The sequence below is a fragment of the Rhinoderma darwinii genome, unplaced genomic scaffold, assembly GCF_050947455.1.
Source record: "Rhinoderma darwinii isolate aRhiDar2 unplaced genomic scaffold, aRhiDar2.hap1 Scaffold_390, whole genome shotgun sequence".
Taxonomy (NCBI): domain Eukaryota; kingdom Metazoa; phylum Chordata; class Amphibia; order Anura; family Rhinodermatidae; genus Rhinoderma; species Rhinoderma darwinii.
In genome coordinates this window covers 1-18379 of record NW_027463524.1, presented here as the reverse complement: position 1 = coordinate 18379, position 18379 = coordinate 1, and the positions used below count along the sequence as shown (strand labels likewise).

At 46.7% G+C, this 18379-nt stretch overlaps 1 protein-coding gene across 1 annotated transcript; it reads left to right on the top strand.

Moving 5' to 3' along the window:
* Nucleotides 1–5564: 5564 nt before the first annotated feature.
* Nucleotides 5565–17985, top strand: LOC142708392 (ATP-dependent DNA helicase DDX31-like; the record flags this gene model as incomplete). Its single annotated transcript, XM_075848358.1, has 13 exons — nt 5565–5801; nt 6657–6847; nt 7829–7904; nt 8588–8631; nt 9165–9235; nt 9887–9951; nt 10057–10101; nt 10212–10253; nt 12120–12184; nt 12290–12409; nt 12519–12625; nt 13553–13776; nt 17836–17985. Coding segments are annotated over exons 1-13 (1293 nt in total), but the record flags the coding sequence as incomplete, so codon positions are not given.
* Between the last annotated feature and the right edge of the window lie 394 nt (nt 17986–18379).

The window sequence follows — 18379 nt, the reverse complement described above, 5'->3', positions numbered from 1 at the left end:
TCAGAATCTTTCTCTTAAATATTCCGCACAGGATAGAAAATTAAAGCCGCAATTTCATTGGTTGCTGGGTAGAAAATCAAATAAGCCGTCTGGTTGCTAATAGCAACACCACAAATTAATGGATGCACAATTTCTTATTTAGGAGCCCCAATATATTTACATAGTTGTCCCACGGAAATAGGCAAGTATACGGAGCTCACCGCTAGTCCCATAGAGTCCCATAGAGAATGAATGGAGCGGTAGTGCGCACGCTGCAGAACCCTCGTTTTCGTGATCGCTGGGGGTTCCGGCGGTTAGATCTGCAGCTATCATACGTGTACCAATTCTCCCGTGGATAGGTGATAAATTATTTTCGTGAGGCAGCTCCTTTAAGTCATAGCGACAAGTTCTGGCGTCATCTATAATAAGTCATGTTATAAAATGTCAAAAATTATTCTAATATCAAGGTATAACCTGCGCCAGGACTGACCTGTCGTATGATTGTGACCACCAAGCCACGCCCTTTTATAAAGGCAAAATTGTCTGAAGTGCCCATTGGCAAGTTGCGTCCTTTATGCCTCAGACTCAGTGCAACCGCCAATGTTTCCACTATATAGATATTATGTTCCATTATCACAGCCTCCCGCATAATAGTAGCTCAGGTAATCTGTAGACAAATTTACTGACTGTTTCCAATGCTGACCGGCAGAATAGTGAGTGCAGCTCTGGAGTATAATACAGGATATAACTCAGGATCAGTACAGGATAAGTCATGTAATGTATGTAGACAGTGACTCAACCAGCAGAATAGTGAGTGCAGCTCTGGAGTATAATACAGGATGTAGCTCAGGATCAGTACAGGATAAGTAATGTAATGTATGTACACAGTGACTCCACCAGCGGAATAGTGAGTGCAGCTCTGGAGTATAATACAGGATATAACTCAAGATCAGTACAGGATAAGTAATGTAATGTATGTACACAGTGACTCCACCAGCAGAATAGTGAGTGCAGCTCTGGAGTATAATACAGGATGTAGCTCAGGATCAGTACAGGATAAGTAATGTAATGTATGTACACAGTGACTCCACCAGCAGAATAGTGTGTTCAGCTCTGGAGTATAATACAGGATGTAACTCAGGATCAGTACAGGATAAGTAATGTAATGTATGTACACAGTGACTCCACCAGCAGAATAGTGAGTGCAGCTCTGGAGTATAATACAGGATGTAACTCAGGATCAGTACAGGATAAGTAATGTAATGTATGTACACAGTGACTCCACCAGCAGAATAGTGAGTGCAGCTCTGGAGTATAATACAGGATGTAACTCAGGATCAGTACAGGATAAGTAATGTAATGTATGTACACAGTGACTCCACCAGCAGAATAGTGAGTGCAGCTCTGGAGTATAATGGAGGATATAACTCAGGATAAGTAATGTAATGTATGTACACAGTGACTCCACCAGCAGAATAGTGAGTGCAGCTCTGGAGTATAATACAGGATGTAACTCAGGATCAGTACAGGATAAGTAATGTAATGTATGTACACAGTGACTCCACCAGCAGAATAGTGAGTGCAGCTCTGGAGTATAATACAGGATGTAACTCAGGATCAGTACAGGATAAGTAATGTAATGTATGTACACAGTGACTCCACCAGCAGAATAGTGAGTACAGCTCTGGAGGATAATACAGGATGTAACTCAGGATCAGTACAGGATAAGTAATGTAATGTATGTACACAGTGACTCCACCAGCAGAATAGTGAGTGCAGCTCTGGAGTATAATACAGGATAAGTAATGTAATGTATGTACACAGTGACTCCACCAGCAGAATAGTGAGCGCAGCTCTGGAGTATAATACAGGATGTAACTCAGGATCAGTACAGGATAAGTAATGTAATGTATGTACACAGTGACTCCACCAGCAGAATAGCGAGTGCAGCTCTGGAGTATAATACAGGATATAACTCAGGATCAGTACAGGATATGTAATGTAATGTATGTACACAGTGACTCCACCAGCAGAATAGTGAGTGCAGCTCTGGAGTATAATACAGGATGTAACTCAGGATCAGTACAGGATAAGTAATGTAATGTATGTACACAGTGACTCCACCAGCAGAATAGTGAGTACAGCTCTATAATACAGGATGTAACTCAGGATCAGTACAGGATAAGTAATGTAATGTATGTACACAGTGACTCCACCAGCAGAATAGCGAGTGCAGCTCTGGAGTATAATACAGGATATAACTCAGGATCAGTACAGGATAAGTAATGTAATGTATGTACACAGTGACTCCACCAGCAGAATAGTGAGTGCAGCTCTGGAGCATAATACAGGATGTAACTCAGGATCAGTACAGGATAAGTAATGTAATGTATGTACACAGTGACTCCACCAGCAGAATAGTGAGTGCAGCTCTGGAGTATAATACAGGATGTAACTCAGGATCAGTACAGGATAAGTAATGTAATGTATGTGCACAGTGACTCCACCAGCAGAATAGTGAGTGCAGCTCTGGAGTATAATACAGGATAAGTAATGTAATGTATGTACACAGTGACTCCACCAGCAGAATAGTGAGTGCAGCTCTGGAGTATAATACAGGATGTAACTCAGGATCAGTACAGGATAAGTAATGTAATGTATGTACACAGTGACTCCACCAGCAGAATAGCGAGTGCAGCTCTGGAGTATAATACAGGATATAACTCAGGATCAGTACAGGATATGTAATGTAATGTATGTACACAGTGACTCCACCAGCAGAATAGTGAGTGCAGCTCTGGAGTATAATACAGGATATAACTCAGGATCAGTACAGGATAAGTAATGTATGTATGTACACAGTGACTCCACCAGCAGAATAGTGAGTGCAGCTCTGGAGTATAATACAGGATATAACTCAGGATCAGTACAGGGTAAGTAATGTAATGTATGTACACAGTGACTCCACCAGCAGAATAGTGAGTGCAGCTCTGGGGTATAATACAGGATGTAACTCAGGATCAGTACAGGATAAGTAATGTAATGTATGTACACAGTGACTCCACCAGCAGAATAGTGAGTGCAGCTCTGGAGTATAATACAGGATATAACTCAGGATCAGTACAGGGTAAGTAATGTAATGTATGTACACAGTGACTCCACCAGCAGAATAGTGAGTGCAGCTCTGGGGTATAATACAGGATATAACTCCGGATCAGTACAGGATAAGTAATGTAATGTATGTACACAGTGACTCCACCAGCAGAATAGCGAGTACAGCTCTGGAGTATAATACAGGATGTAACTCAGGATCAGTACAGGATAAGTAATGTAATGTATGTACACAGTGACTCCACCAGCAGAATAGTAAGTGCAGCTCTGGAGTATAATAGAGGATATAACTCAGGATCAGTACAGGATAAGTAATGTATGTACACAGTGACTACACCAGCAGAATAGTGAGTGCAGCTCTGGAGTATAATACAGGATATAACTCAGGATCAGTACAGGATAAGTAATGTAATGTATATACACAGTGACTCCACCAGCAGAATAGTGAGTGCAGCTCTGGAGTATAATACAGGATGTAACTCAGGATCAGTACAGGAGAAGTAATGTATGTACACAGTGACTCCACCAGCAGAATAGTGAGTGCAGCTCTGGAGTATAATACAGGATATAACTCAGGATCAGTACAGGATAAGTAATGTAATGTATGTACACAGTGACTCCACCAGCAGAATAGTGAGTGCAGCTCTGGAGTATAATACAGGATATAACTCAGGATCAGTACAGGATAAGTAATGTAATGTATGTACACAGTGACTCCACCAGCAGAATAGTGAGTGCAGCTCTGGAGTATAATACAGGATGTAACTCAGGATCAGTACAGGATAAGTAATGTAATGTATGTACACAGTGACTCCACCAGCAGAATAGTGAGTGCAGCTCTGGAGTATAATACAGGATGTAACTCAGGATCAGTACAGGAAAAGTAATGTAATGTATGTACACAGTGACTCCACCAGCAGAATAGTGAGTGCAGCTCTGGAGTATAATACAGGATATAACTCAGGATCAGTACAGGATAAGTAATGTATGTATGTACACAGTGACTCCACCAGCAGAATAGTGAGTGCAGCTCTGGAGTATAATACAGGATGTAACTCAGGATCAGTACAGGAAAAGTAATGTAATGTAATGTATGTACACAGTGACTCCACCAGCAGAATTGTGAGTGCAGCTCTGGAGTATAATACAGGATATAACTCAGGATCAGTACAGGATAAGTAATGTAATGTATGTACACAGTGACTCCACCAGCAGAATAGTGAGTGCAGCTCTGGAGTATAATACAGGATGTAACTCAGGATCAGTACAGGAAAAGTAATGTAATGTATGTACACAGTGACTCCACCAGCAGAATAGTGAGTGCAGCTCTGGAGTATAATACAGGATATAACTCAGGATCAGTACAGGATAAGTAATGTAATGTATGTACACAGTGACTCCACCAGCAGAATAGTGAGTGCAGCTCTGGAGTATAATACAGGATGTAACTCAGGATCAGTACAGGAAAAGTAATGTAATGTATGTACACAGTGACTCCACCAGCAGAATAGTGAGTGCAGCTCTGGAGTATAATACAGGATATAACTCAGGATCAGTACAGGATAAGTAATGTAATGGCCAATGGCAACATACGAAAGTGCGCCAGTTTTCAGAACCCCCTTATGCCAGTTATAGCGCACTGATAAATCTACCCCAGTGTTTCCTCGTTTAATGCACAGACGCCAGGGAAAAAGCTGCTGTAGTGACGACGCTTCGTTCCAGCTTATAGAGGGGCAGTAAGCGGGACACCACAACACCACCAACTCTTCTTCATCCATACGCCCTCATAGGGAAGATCTGTCATTCTTATGGAGAGTAAATACTCTAGTGCAGCCACCATTTCTGACCCACTATCTCCCCGTTCTTATGATGGGACCCCGATAAATCACATTATTATGGTGGGCCTAACTGACAGGCCATGAAACACTAAAATGTCCTGTTTATTGATCACTGCAAGCAACAAGCGATGCTTGAATCAGTTCAGGTGGCTGCCTAGCACCAGACCCGGCCACCACAGAGGTGACTACTCTGGAGCTCCATATACCCTTATGACACCAGCATGGTCATTGTATATGTTTCAGAAGATTTTTCGTAAGTGTGTGTGCAAAATTTGCATAATATAAATACTTTTTGGTATATATGTGCAGTGGGAGAGGTTAGCAGATGGGGGTAGTAGTTGTCTGTCCCCTAGGAGTTGTTTCTTGAACTTTAATCATATTATAATTTTCTTTTCTTAAATATTTCTAATAATTCTATCTATTTCTATAGCTACTGTTACTGTAATGATAAATAATTAGGAGATAAAGTTGTCTTAGGCTCACTATATAGCAAGCTATAGCGGCAGCCATTTTATTGAAGGCCGCAGTTCATTTACTGCTAACGGCATGTCTACCGCAAAATGGCCGCTGCAGTAGAGACAATTTCCTATCTACGTTATTTGATGTATTTACACCCTACCATACGTTTGCAGTCAGGCACGGTCTAGGGCAGCCCTGGTCGGGGGCCTTCTTGCTGCCTCTCTGCTCACATGTGTTGCTGTACGTGTCGTGCTCAGCAGGATTGCTTTACTGTGAATTTCCCTCATGTGAATTGATTCATATTAATCGAGACCCAGAGTCATGGGGGATCAAGGGTTAATCCTTAATATCTCAGAGGCGTCCCCGAAATTCTTCAAGGGGAACAACAACTGCCAGCAACCTAAAGGAAAGCGGGTGAGTGCTGCATGTGTACCCAGTGAGGGGCTCTCCTAGGGTTTTTCCTTTGTGAGTGTCAGTCTTCACTGTAGTTCTTTCATTCTATTCTTGAGCTTGGATAAACAGGGATATGACTCCCAATTATATAGGGGTGAGAAGTTGTCTGATCATTGGGGGTACCACCGATGTAACCCCCACCGATCGCTATAAGGAAGTGACGGACCCTAGGAAAGCCCATTCTAGTCAATTTTCTATTTCATCCTGGGTTTGGCTGGGTTCACATCTGCGTTTCTTTTTTCCGTTCTTCTGCGCAGTGTGACGTGCACAGTGATAGTTCAGGAGGCGGCATGGTGACGTGGCATTACATGGGAGACAATGGCGTGTAAATAGTTGAGGCTAGAGCTTGCCCCACAATGAGTTTGGGACCCGTTGGCGATCACCAGGTTGCCCCCCCTCTAGTCTTGACCCTCGGCTCTTTACTTGTAGTACGTGTACCCCAGGAGGCAGATTCTGGGGCGCCAGGGGCCACTTGCACTATGCTCAATCGGACGCACATTGTAGGATGATTCCCTTGGGGCACTTGACTAAGGAACGTTCAGAAACACTGTAACTAACCCGCATCTGTGTGAGCAGGACCAGGTCAGGACAGGTTTTTAGCCTCTGAATGTAAATAAAAATGTTTCCATTCACCGACAGTGAGCAGAGATCTTGAATATGGTAAAAAAAAGTAAAGTAAAAGTATAAAAAAAAGTTGCAGAATTTTTCATTATACAATAATTAAAGGTGAAGTCTTATTGATAGAGGAAACCCCATTAAGCTTTATTTACAGAAGACCGGCCCTTTAATAATCAAAGCTTCTTCCTCCTTTAACAGCAGAAACGAAAGAATGAAGACGCCACCGAGGAGCCTCCATCGAAGCGGCCGGCGCGTCCTACGAAAGTCCACGCCAAAGATGAACCCAAGAAGGTTCAGACGGGAACGAATGAAGATCGGCCGAAGGGAAGACCGGCCATCAAGACGTCGTCCCTCTTCAAAAACAATCCGGAGCTTCCTGACATTGAGAGGTCGCTGTCTGTCTGACTTAAAGGGGGTTTCCACTTTTAATTGTCTTGACATGGAATCACATGATCTTAGAAGATGACATTGGTAGGGGTCCATCAGCTGGGGTCCCCATAAATTCCCCAAACGCACCAATCAGAGACTTCTGTACCTTGGACTCCGCATCATATCCCTTTAATTTTTGCAGTAAAATGCATTACCAGCGCACAGATATAGCAGTGCTGTTAGGGGTTGTCGTACAGACGCTGAATGGCATAGTTTACTGTTCTGTCTGTGTGAGTGTCAGTTTTCACTGTAATTGTTGCATTCTATTCCTAAGTCAGGAAATCTGGGTCATCACCCAACCTTCCACGGACGTCTTCACTGTTATGTAGAGTTACATTCCCTCTCTCCTACTGTTTTATCATAGTGAGTGTCAGTCTTCACTGTAGTTCTGACATTCTATTCTCCAACCAGGATGAGCAGTGCTGCAGGGAATGGGATTGTAGGACGGAATTGGTCGTGCTGTAGCTACGTCTCTACCGTCTATGAGGACTGACACAGATTAGGCGATTCCTATGTTCTCACTCTGTAACGCGCTTTTGCGGCCGCGATTCTCCCGAAAATCCACGGGAGAATTGCGGCCCCATTCATTCCTATGGGCCTATGCAACTGACCGTGGTTTCCATGGTCTGCGCTTTGCCCGGGAGCCTGGACCGCAAAAAGAACGGACGTGTCTTGTTACGGCCGCACTTTGCGTTCCAGCCTCATTGCAATGAATGCGTGCGGCCCGTGATTTGCGGGTGACCCTCCGCAGCTGTCCGGGCCGTGCACACCCCTACAGTCGTGTGCCTGAGGCCTAACTTATGTGATCTGTCTTCTATAGGGTGTGCTTACGTCATAAAAAAATATCATTTGCAAAAAAAAAAAAAACGCTGTGAAAAACGCCATTTGACTGCGACGTGTGAACACTGCCTTAAATACATTTGTTACTTTTTCCTCTACAGATCAGATGTAAAGCAGGTGCAGGAAAAGGTGTTCTCCTCAGACTCCTTCTCCGAGCTCGGGTTGCACCCACATCTGGTAAGTAAACATTCTGTAGTTTTGACTAAAGTCTTACAGATGTAGCAGAGCTGAGTTTGTTTTTTTTACCGCTGAAGATCTCACCATAGGACTGCAGGTAAACCTACTGGGTCGCTTCAACTCCGCCTTAAAGGGGTTTTCCAGTTCTGATAAAATTTAATGCCTATCCTCAGGAAAGACCATCAATATGTGATCATTCGGGGTTTGACTCCCGGCACCCCCCGCCGGTCAACTATTCTGAAGGGGCCGCAACACTCGTAGGACTGGAAAACCCATTTAACCTGTTGGCGCCTGCCTTCTTGTTCGCTAGAATCGGGGACCTTGGTCCTTGCCAGTTGTAAGACTGCGGCAAGGAGAACTTTGAAGGGAGCGGCGGTCCAGCCTGCGTCTACTCAGCACGACCACGCCATGTATTAGAACGGGTTCCGCACCCCTTTCCTTAACAGCGGACTCCGCAGGAGGGGTGCCACCACGTGCAGCAGCCGCCCGTGATAACAGCCGATCACCAATGGGACCTGGTTTAGACACGAGGTTGTTCAGATGGGTCAACCCCTTTAAATGACATATTCAGCTCTGCTACATATGCGTCGACTAGGATCATATATGACATATTTTAAATTTTTGGGGGTTTTTACTTTCTCCTTCCGTCTTCCCATGAGCCTCTTCTTCTTCTTTCTTTTTAGGTGGCCACGCTCACAAACGTCCTGGATATGAGCAGAATGACCAGGTGGATATTTATTATATTATGTGATATTATAGGAACGTTCCTTTAATCCGACCTTCGATTATGACCGTTTCTGGATTATCGGAGGGTGATCAAAAATTTCGGCCGCGGCTACACAGAGACTTTGGTTGCACAACATGAAGATCGCAATGCGACATCGCGAGTAATGATTGTGGTCACGTGACGACGCACGACTTACCGCGACACGACATTCGCAAAAATGTGACTGCGATGTCAGTGATTTTTTTGGGGGGTATCTTTTGAATGCCACAAATGCTAAATCGCATCCAAAATGCACCCCCATATTAATCGTGCCACCCAAGTCGCCGTGTAGCCTGAGCCTTACTTCTATGGTTAGACAATTTCCTGGAAGAAAGCGCAAAATGAAACGCCAACGTGGAATTTGCTGCCGTCCCTTTAAATTTTAAGGAATGAAGTCTCATAGTTTCTGTATATTCTATGAGGAGGCGGAGCTACCACTGCTGACGACCCCTCCCCTTCTCAGTCACATGATGTCATTTCTTATTTTGCGACAGCGTCCAGAAAATGACGATCCCGGCGCTCCTGTCCGGAAGAGACGCCATGGTGCGGTCGCAGACTGGATCCGGTACGTTTTGGATTGTTCCAGTTATCGACGAGTGATTATAGATCATGGGGGTCTAAAGACTGACACCCCCACCTATTACATGAGCAGGGGCCCCACGTCATCCATGTCCTCCCAGCCTGAATATATAAGGTAGGGGAGACGGGACCCCCTTCCTTGTACCTGCTAGGGGCCCCGGGAGGAGGTGAATGGAGCAGAGCCCCCAGTCTTGGGATTGTTGATGGTCTCCGCACTCTGCACTTTTCTAATATACTTTTTTTTATCAAGTCGTTATGGTTTTTAAGACCTCTACTTGCTGTCAGTAAATATGGACCTAAATTGTTTACTGCCATATGATCAAAATGTTGGTCATGTGATGGTCACGCAGGTACATGGCTCATCCACGGGACCAGGATAGATTTTTAATCTAGCAGTAAACAATGAAGGTGCCCATTCAATGATCGCAAACAGATATGTTGAAAAAGGTGAAGAATTGATGTGTATTAGAAAATGGCACTACTTTTCATCGTACAATGAATCCGCTTTATATCCAGGACTGTAATTCCCTTGTATGAAGTGACTTCCAGATGGATCGGGGAGGGTGGGGGGGGGTAGTTATTATAGTATATATGTTAACGGGATCGGGTGGTCGCAGTAACTTCTTATTCTGTGCAGGTAAAACATTGGCTTATGGCGTTCCACTAGTGCAAGGGCTTCAAGGAGTCGCCACAAAAATCCAGGTAAAAGCAAAAGCGTTTTCCTTTAATAGTTTGTAGCGCTTCATATAAGCGACTTGTGTCTCCTATAGACGTCTAACGGCTTCACTATCCCCCCCCCCCCAACAGCGCAGCGACGGCCCGTACGCCCTGATCTTAGTCCCGACAAGAGAGGTAAGAAACCATTGACACAGTGATGCTTAAAGAGAGGCATTCTGGGAAATATTAGAATAACCTATTAGACATAATGCCATTCATCTTTTTTACCTTCTTCCTCCCCACAGCTCGCCCTGCAGAGTTTTACCACCATTCAGAAGCTGCTAAAGGTCAGTCCATAATAACACTGCTCTTCATCTAGGAACACGACGGTCATACATAAGAAGAGATTCTGCTTTCAGCAATACAGTACATAGACGATAGGCCCATTATCAACCACTCTGTAAATACTTGTACTGATCCTGAGTTACATCCTGTATTATACTCCAGAGCTGCACTCACTATTCTGCTGGTGGAGTCACTGTGTACATACATTACATTACTTATCCTGTACTGATCCTGAGTTATATCCTGTATTATACTCCAGAGCTGCACTCACTATTCTGCTGGTGGAGTCACTGTGTACATGCATTACATTACTTATCCTGTACTGATCCTGAGTTACATCCTGTATTATACTCCAGAGCTGCACTCACTATTCTGCTGGTGGAGTCACTGTGTACATACATTACATTACTTATCCTGTACTGATCCTGAGTTATACCCTGTATTATACTCCAGAGCTGCACTCACTATTCTGCTGGTGGAGTCACTGTGTACATACATTACTTATCCTGTACTGATCCTGAGTTACATCCTGTATTATACTCCAGAGCTGCACTCACCATTCTGCTGGTGGAGTCACTGTGTAGATACATTACATTACTTATCCTGTACTGATCCTGAGTTACATCCTGTATTATACTCCAGAGCTGCACTCACTATTCTGCTGGTGCAGTCACTGTGTACATACATTACATTACTTATCCTGTACTGATCCTGAGTTATATCCTGTATTATACTCCAGAGCTGCACTCGCTATTCTGCTGGTGGAGTCACTGTGTATATACATTACATTACTTATCCTGTACTGATCCTGAGTTATATCCTGTATTATACTCCAGAGCTGCACTCACTATTCTGCTGGTGGAGTCACTGTGTACATACATTACATTACTTATCCTGTACTGATCCTGAGTTACATCCTGTATTATACTCCAGAGCTGCACTCACTATTCTGCTGGTGGAGTCACTGTGTACATACATTACTTATCCTGTACTGATACTGAGTTACATCCTGTATTATACTCCAGAGCTAAACTCACTATTCTGCTGGGGGAGTCACTGTGTACATACATTACATTACTTATCCTGTACTGATCCTGAGTTATATCCTGTATTATACTCCAGAGCTGCACTCACTATTCTGCTGGTGGAGTCACTGTGTACATACATTACATTACTGATCCTGAGTTACATCCTGTATTATACTCCAGAGCTGCACTCACTATTCTGCTGGTGGAGTCGCTGTGTACATACATTACATTACTTATCCTGTACTGATCCTGAGTTATATCCTGTATTATACTCCAGAGCTGCACTCACTATTCTGCTGGTGGAGTCACTGTGTACATACATTACATTACTTATCCTGTACTGATCCTGAGTTATATCCTGTATTATACTCCAGAGCTGCACTCACTATTCTGCTGGTGGAGTCACTGTGTACATACATTACTTATCCTGTACTGATCCTGAGTTACATCCTGTATTATACTCCAGAGCTGCACTCACTATTCTGCTGGTGGAGTTACTGTGTACATACATTACATTACTTATCCTGTACTGATCCTGAGTTATATCCTGTATTATACTCCAGAGCTGCACTCACTATTCTGCTGTTTGTAACTGGAAGATGCCAGGAAGCTTGTTGACAGACACCTGTTGTATAGTGCCCGGTGTAAAGATAAATCTTCCCAGAATGCAAGTCACCAGAGCAAGCTCTTTGCCGATACTGAACAAACAGGGAATTCAATTCACATTGAGACTTGATAGGGTTAATATGATAAAAGTAAAAGGGAGATTAAAAGACGAATATTTCGCAGTGTATGAAGAATACTTTTCCCACGCGTTTTGCTGTCTTTGCTGATTTTCAGCCTTTCACATGGATCGTGCCTGGAGTTTTGATGGGTGGAGAGAAGAGAAAGTCTGAGAAGGCCCGGTAAATATGACCATCTGATGGTTGGATTCTTTCTTTTACCTGACACTATGGCCTCTAGATGGCGCTGGTCTAAGCATCTTTGCTATTTGTACTGTCGCCATTAAGGTTACGGAAGGGCATTAATATCCTGATCTCCACGCCGGGGAGACTGGTCGATCACATCAGGTCAACTAAGAACATGCACTTCACGCACATCCGGTGGCTCATCGTGGACGAGGCTGACAGGTGAGCATGCTGGGAAATGCAGGCTATATGCAAATGCCCCTCCTAGTAAAGTTGCCATAGACTTTTCCGCAGGAATTTCCTCTTCTTATTAGTCCTGGAATGTTTGTAGGATTCTGGACCTGGGATTTGAGAAAGACGTAACGACCATCCTGAACGCGGTGAACTCGCAGTGCGAACAGCGGCAGAACGTCCTACTGTCCGCAACGCTAAGTCAAGGTAAGAGAGCCAAGCCCGTCCTGTGTGATACTGCCTGCTGTGTATCTAAGCCTGTCCTGGGTGATACTGCCTCCTGTGTATCTAATCCTATCCTGTGTGATACTGCCTGCTGTGTATCTAAGCCAGTCCTGTGTGATCCTGCCTGCTGTGTATCTAAGCCCGTCCTCTGTGATCCTGCCTGCTGTGTATCTAAGCCTGTCCTGTGTGATCCTGCCTGCTGTGTATCTAAGCCCGTCCTGTGTGATCCTGCCTGCTGTGTATCTAAGCCCGTCCTGTGTGATACTGCCTGCTGTGTATCTAAGCCCGTCCTGTGTGATACTGCCTGCTGTGTATCTAAGCCCGTCCTGTGTGATACTGCCTGCTGTGTATCTAAGCCTGTCCTGTGATACTGTCTGCTGTGTATTTAATCCTATCATGTGTGATACTGTCTGCTGAGCTGTGTATCTAATCCTATCATGTGTGATACTGTCTGCTGAGCTGTGTATCTAATCCTATCATGTGTGATACTGTCTGCTGAGCCATTGTATCTAATCCTATCATGTGTGATACTGACTGCTGAGCTGTGTATCTAATCCTATCATGTGTGATACTGTCTGCTGAGCTGTGTATCTAATCCTATCCTGTGTGATACTGTCTGCCAGCTGTGTATCTAATCCTATCCTGTGTTATACGGTCTGCTGTGTATCTAATCCTATCCTGTGTGATACTGTCTGCTGAGCTGTGTATCTAATCCTATCATGTGTGATACTGTCTGCCAGCTGTGTATCTAATCCTATCCTGTGTGATACGGTCTGCTGTGTATCTAATCCTATCCTGTGTGATACTGTCTGCTGAGCCGTGTAGCTAATCCTATCATGTGTGATACGTCCTCTCATTTGATCTGCTGGATCTTAACATGTCGTGTGGATTTATTCTTTTATTTTTCAGGGGTGACTCGTTTGGCTGACATCAGTTTACAGAACCCCATCACGGTGACGCTGGCGGAGGAGAACACCACTGACATGGCGCCGAAAGTAAAGTCCAAGGTGGTGCAGAAAGAGGCTGACACTTCAGGCTTTGCTATGCCGGAGAAGCTGCGCCAGCACACTGTGGTGGTTCCCAGCAAGCTGAAGCTGGTCACGTTGTCCGCCTTCATCCTGGGGAAATGGAAGGTGAGCAGATAGCCCCCCGGACCCTGCTCTGCCCTCACCTCATCCATCTGACCGCTAATCCTCCCTGGTTGCTATGGACAATGTTGCCTGGCAACCTCTTATAAATTAAGCGGGTATTAGGCAGCAGTCCCCTAGTAACCAGACTGTCTCCGGTCATAGCAACACAGCTGGACTGGCGCTGCGCTCCGCCCGCAGAAATCGTGCTCTGCCCGTCTCCGTTGTCTAAGGGTTTTCCTTAGGATATGACATCAGTTTTGTCCAATCTCCGTCACCTACGCTGATCATCGCAATGAAGAGGCTGTGGAGCCCCTGCGAACACCCTGTGTCCCTTGTCCGTATGGAACATGCACAGGAGGGGCGCAGCTTCTAATCCATCATAGTAAATGCACAATAGAAGCTGCACTATAAATGGCGGCCGTGCCTGTTGCTGTTTGTGCTCCGGTGATGTCACTATCCGTGCGTGTGATTTATATCTGGGATTTATCATTCGTTGCCTGTATATATGTATACTGCTGAGGGTGGGGGGATATATGTATACTGCTGAGGGTGGGGAGATATATGTATACTGCTGAGGGTGGGGAGATATATGTATACTGCTGAGGGTGGGGAGATATATGTATACTGCTGAGGGTGGGGAGATATATGTATACTGCTGAGGGTGGGGAGATATATGTATACTGCTGAGGGTGGGGAGATATATGTATACTGCTGAGGGTGGGGGGATATATGTATACTGCTGAGGGTGGGGAGATATATGTATACTGCTGAGGGTGGGGGGATATATGTATACTGCTGAGGGTGGGGGATATATGTATACTGCTATGGGTGGGGGGATATATGTATACTGCTGAGGGTGGGGAGATATATGTATACTGCTGAGGGTGGGGAGATATATGTATACTGCTGAGGGTGGGGAGATATATGTATACTGCTGAGGGTGGGGAGATATATGTATACTGCTGAGGGTGGGGAGATATATGTATACTGCTGAGGGTGGGGAGATATATGTATACTGCTGAGGGTGGGGGGATATATGTATACTGCTGAGGGTGGGGGGATATATGTATACTGCTATGGGTGGGGGGATATATGTATACTGCTATGGGTGGGGGGATATATGTATACTGCTGGGGGTGGGGGGGATATATGTATACTGGTGGGGGGGATATATGTATACTGCTGGGGGTGGGGGGGGATATATGTATACTGCCGGGGGTGGGGGGGGATATATGTATACTGCCGGGGGTGGAGGGATATATGTATACTGCCGGGGGTGGAGGGATATATGTATACTGCTATGGGTGGAGGGATATATGTATACTGCTATGGGTGGGGGGATATATGTATACTGCTGGGGGTGGGGGGGATATATGTATACTGCTGGGGGTGGGGGGGGGGATATATGTATACTGCTGGGGGTGGGGGGGGATATATGTATACTGCTGGGGGTGGGGGGGGGATATATGTATACTGGTGGGGGGGATATATGTATACTGCTGGGGGTGGGGGGGGATATATGTATACTGCTGGGGGTGGGGGGGGATATATGTATACTGCTGGGGGTGGGGGGGGGATATATGTATACTGCTGGGGGTGGGGGGGGGATATATGTATACTGCTGGGGGTGGGGGGGGATATATGTATACTGCTGGGGGTGGGGGGGGATATATGTTTACTGCTGGGGGTGGGGGGGATATATGTATACTGCTGGGGGTGGGGGGGATATATGTATACTGCTGGGAGTGGGGGGGATATATATGTATACTGCTGGGAGTGGGGGGGATATATATGTATACTGCTGGGGGTGGGGGGATATATATGTATGGGGGTGGGGGGGGATATATGTATACTGCCGGGGGTGGGGGGGGGGGATATATGTATACTGCCGGGGGTGGGGGGGGGGATATATGTATACTGCCGGGGGTGGGGGGGGGGATATATGTATACTGCCGGGGGTGGGGGGGGGGGATATATGTATACTGCCGGGGGGGGGGATATATGTATACTGCCGGGGGGGGATATATGTATACTGCCGGGGGGGGGATATATGTATACTGGTGGGGGTGGGGGGATCTATATGTATACTGGTGGGGGGGATATATGTATACTGCTGGGGGTGGGGGGGATATATGTATACTGCTGGGGTGGGGGGGGGATATATGTATACTGCTGGGGGTGGGGGGGGATATATGTATACTGCTGGGGGTGGGGGGGGATATATGTATACTGCTGGGAGTGGGGGGGATATATATGTATACTGCTGGGGGTGGGGGGATATATATGTATGGGGGTGGGGGGGATATATGTATACTGCCGGGGGTGGGGGGGGGATATATGTATACTGCCGGGGGTGGGGGGGGATATATGTATACTGCCGGGGGTGGGGGGGGGGATATATGTATACTGCCGGGGGTGGGGGGATCTATATGTATACTGGTGGGGGGGGATATATGTATACTGGTGGGGGGGGATATATGTATACTGGTGGGGGTGGGGGGATCTATATGTATACTGGTGGGGGGGGATATATGTATACTGCTGGGGGTGGGGGGGGGGATATATGTATACTGGTGGGGGTGGGGGGGATATATGTATACTGCTGGGAGTGGGGGGGATCTATATGTATACTGCTGGGAGTGGGGGGGATCTATATGTATACTGCTGGGAGTGGGGGGGATATATATGTATACTGCTGGGAGTGGGGGGGATATATATGTATACTGGTGGGGGGGGATATATGTATACTGGTGGGGGGGGATATATGTATACTGGTGGGGGTGGGGGGGATATATGTATACTGCTGGGGGTGGGGGGGATATATGTATACTGGTGGGGGTGGGGGGGATTTATGTATACTGGTGCGGGGGGATATATGTATACTGGTGGGGGTGGGGGGATCTATATGTATACTGGTGGGGGGGGATATATGTATACTGGTGGGGGGGGATATATGTATACTGGTGGGGGGGGGGATATATGTATACTGGTGGGGGGGGGATATATGTATACTGGTGGGGGTGGGGGGATCTATATGTATACTGGTGGGGGTGGGGGGGGATATATGTATACTGCTGGGGGTGGGGGGGATCTATATGTATACTGCTGGGGGTGGGGGGGATCTATATGTATACTGGGGGTGGGGGGGGGATATATGTATACTGCTGGGGGTGGGGGGGGGATATATGTATACTGCTGGGGGTGGGGGGATCTATATGTATACGGGTGGGGGGGGGGATATATGTATACTGCTGGGGGTGGGGGGGATATATGTATACTGCTGGGGGTGGGGGGGGGATATATGTATACTGCTGGGGGTGGGGGGGGGATATATGTATACTGGTGGGGGGGGATATATGTATACTGGTGGGGGTGGGGGGATCTATATGTATACTGGTGGGGGTGGGGGGGGATATATGTATACTGCTGGGGGTGGGGGGGATCTATATGTATACTGCTGGGGGTGGGGGGGATCTATATGTATACTGGTGGGGGTGGGGGGGATATATGTATACTGCTGGGGGTGGGGGGGGGATATATGTATACTGCTGGGGGTGGGGGGGATCTATATGTATACGGGTGGGGGGGGGGATATATGTATACTGCTGGGGGTGGGGGGGGATATATGTATACTGCTGGGGGTGGGGGGGGGATATATGTATACTGCTGGGGGTGGGGGGGGGATATATGTATACTGGTGGGGGGGGGATATATGTATACTGGTGGGGGTGGGGGGATCTATATGTATACTGGTGGGGGTGGGGGGGGATATATGTATACTGCTGGGGGTGGGGGGGATCTATATGTATACTGCTGGGGGTGGGGGGGATCTATATGTATACTGGTGGGGGTGGGGGGGATATATGTATACTGCTGGGGGTGGGGGGGGGGATATATGTATACTGCTGGGGGTGGGGGGATCTATATGTATACGGGTGGGGGGGGGATATATGTATACTGCTGGGGGTGGGGGGGGATATATGTATACTGGTGGGGGGTGGGGGGGGGTCCCCTTGTATCAGGAGCTTCATTCCTGACTTCCCTGCGTCTGTTTGATTCCAGTCTGATCCAAAACCAAAGATGATCGTCTTCTTCCCGAGCTGCGAGCTGGTGGAATTTCATCACCGACTTCTCAGCAACGTCCTCCCCATCCACGGCCCCCGGAAGGACGAGGCCGCGTTCCTGCGACTACATGGAAACCTGCAACAAGAGGTGCGTCCAAAACACTTCACACCCCAAACAGAAATGTATCACTGACCTGTCCCCCAAGTGTCATTTCTCCCGTCCCCCAAGTGTCATTCTCCCGTCCCCCAAGTGTCATTCTCCCGTCCCCCAAGTGTCATTCTCCCGTCCCCCAAGTGTCATTCTCCCGTCCCCCAAGTGTCATTCTCCCGTCCCCCAAGTGTCATTCTCCCGTCCCCCAAGTGTCATTCTCCCGTCCCCCAAGTGTCATTCTCCCGTCCCCCAAGTGTCATTCTCCGTCCCCCAAGTGTCATTCTCCCGTCCCCCAAGTGTCATTCTCCCGTCCCCCAAGTGTCTTCTCCCGTCCCCCAGGAGTCATTCTCCCGTCCCCCAGGCGTCTGCTCCCCGTGTTGTATTAGGCGGG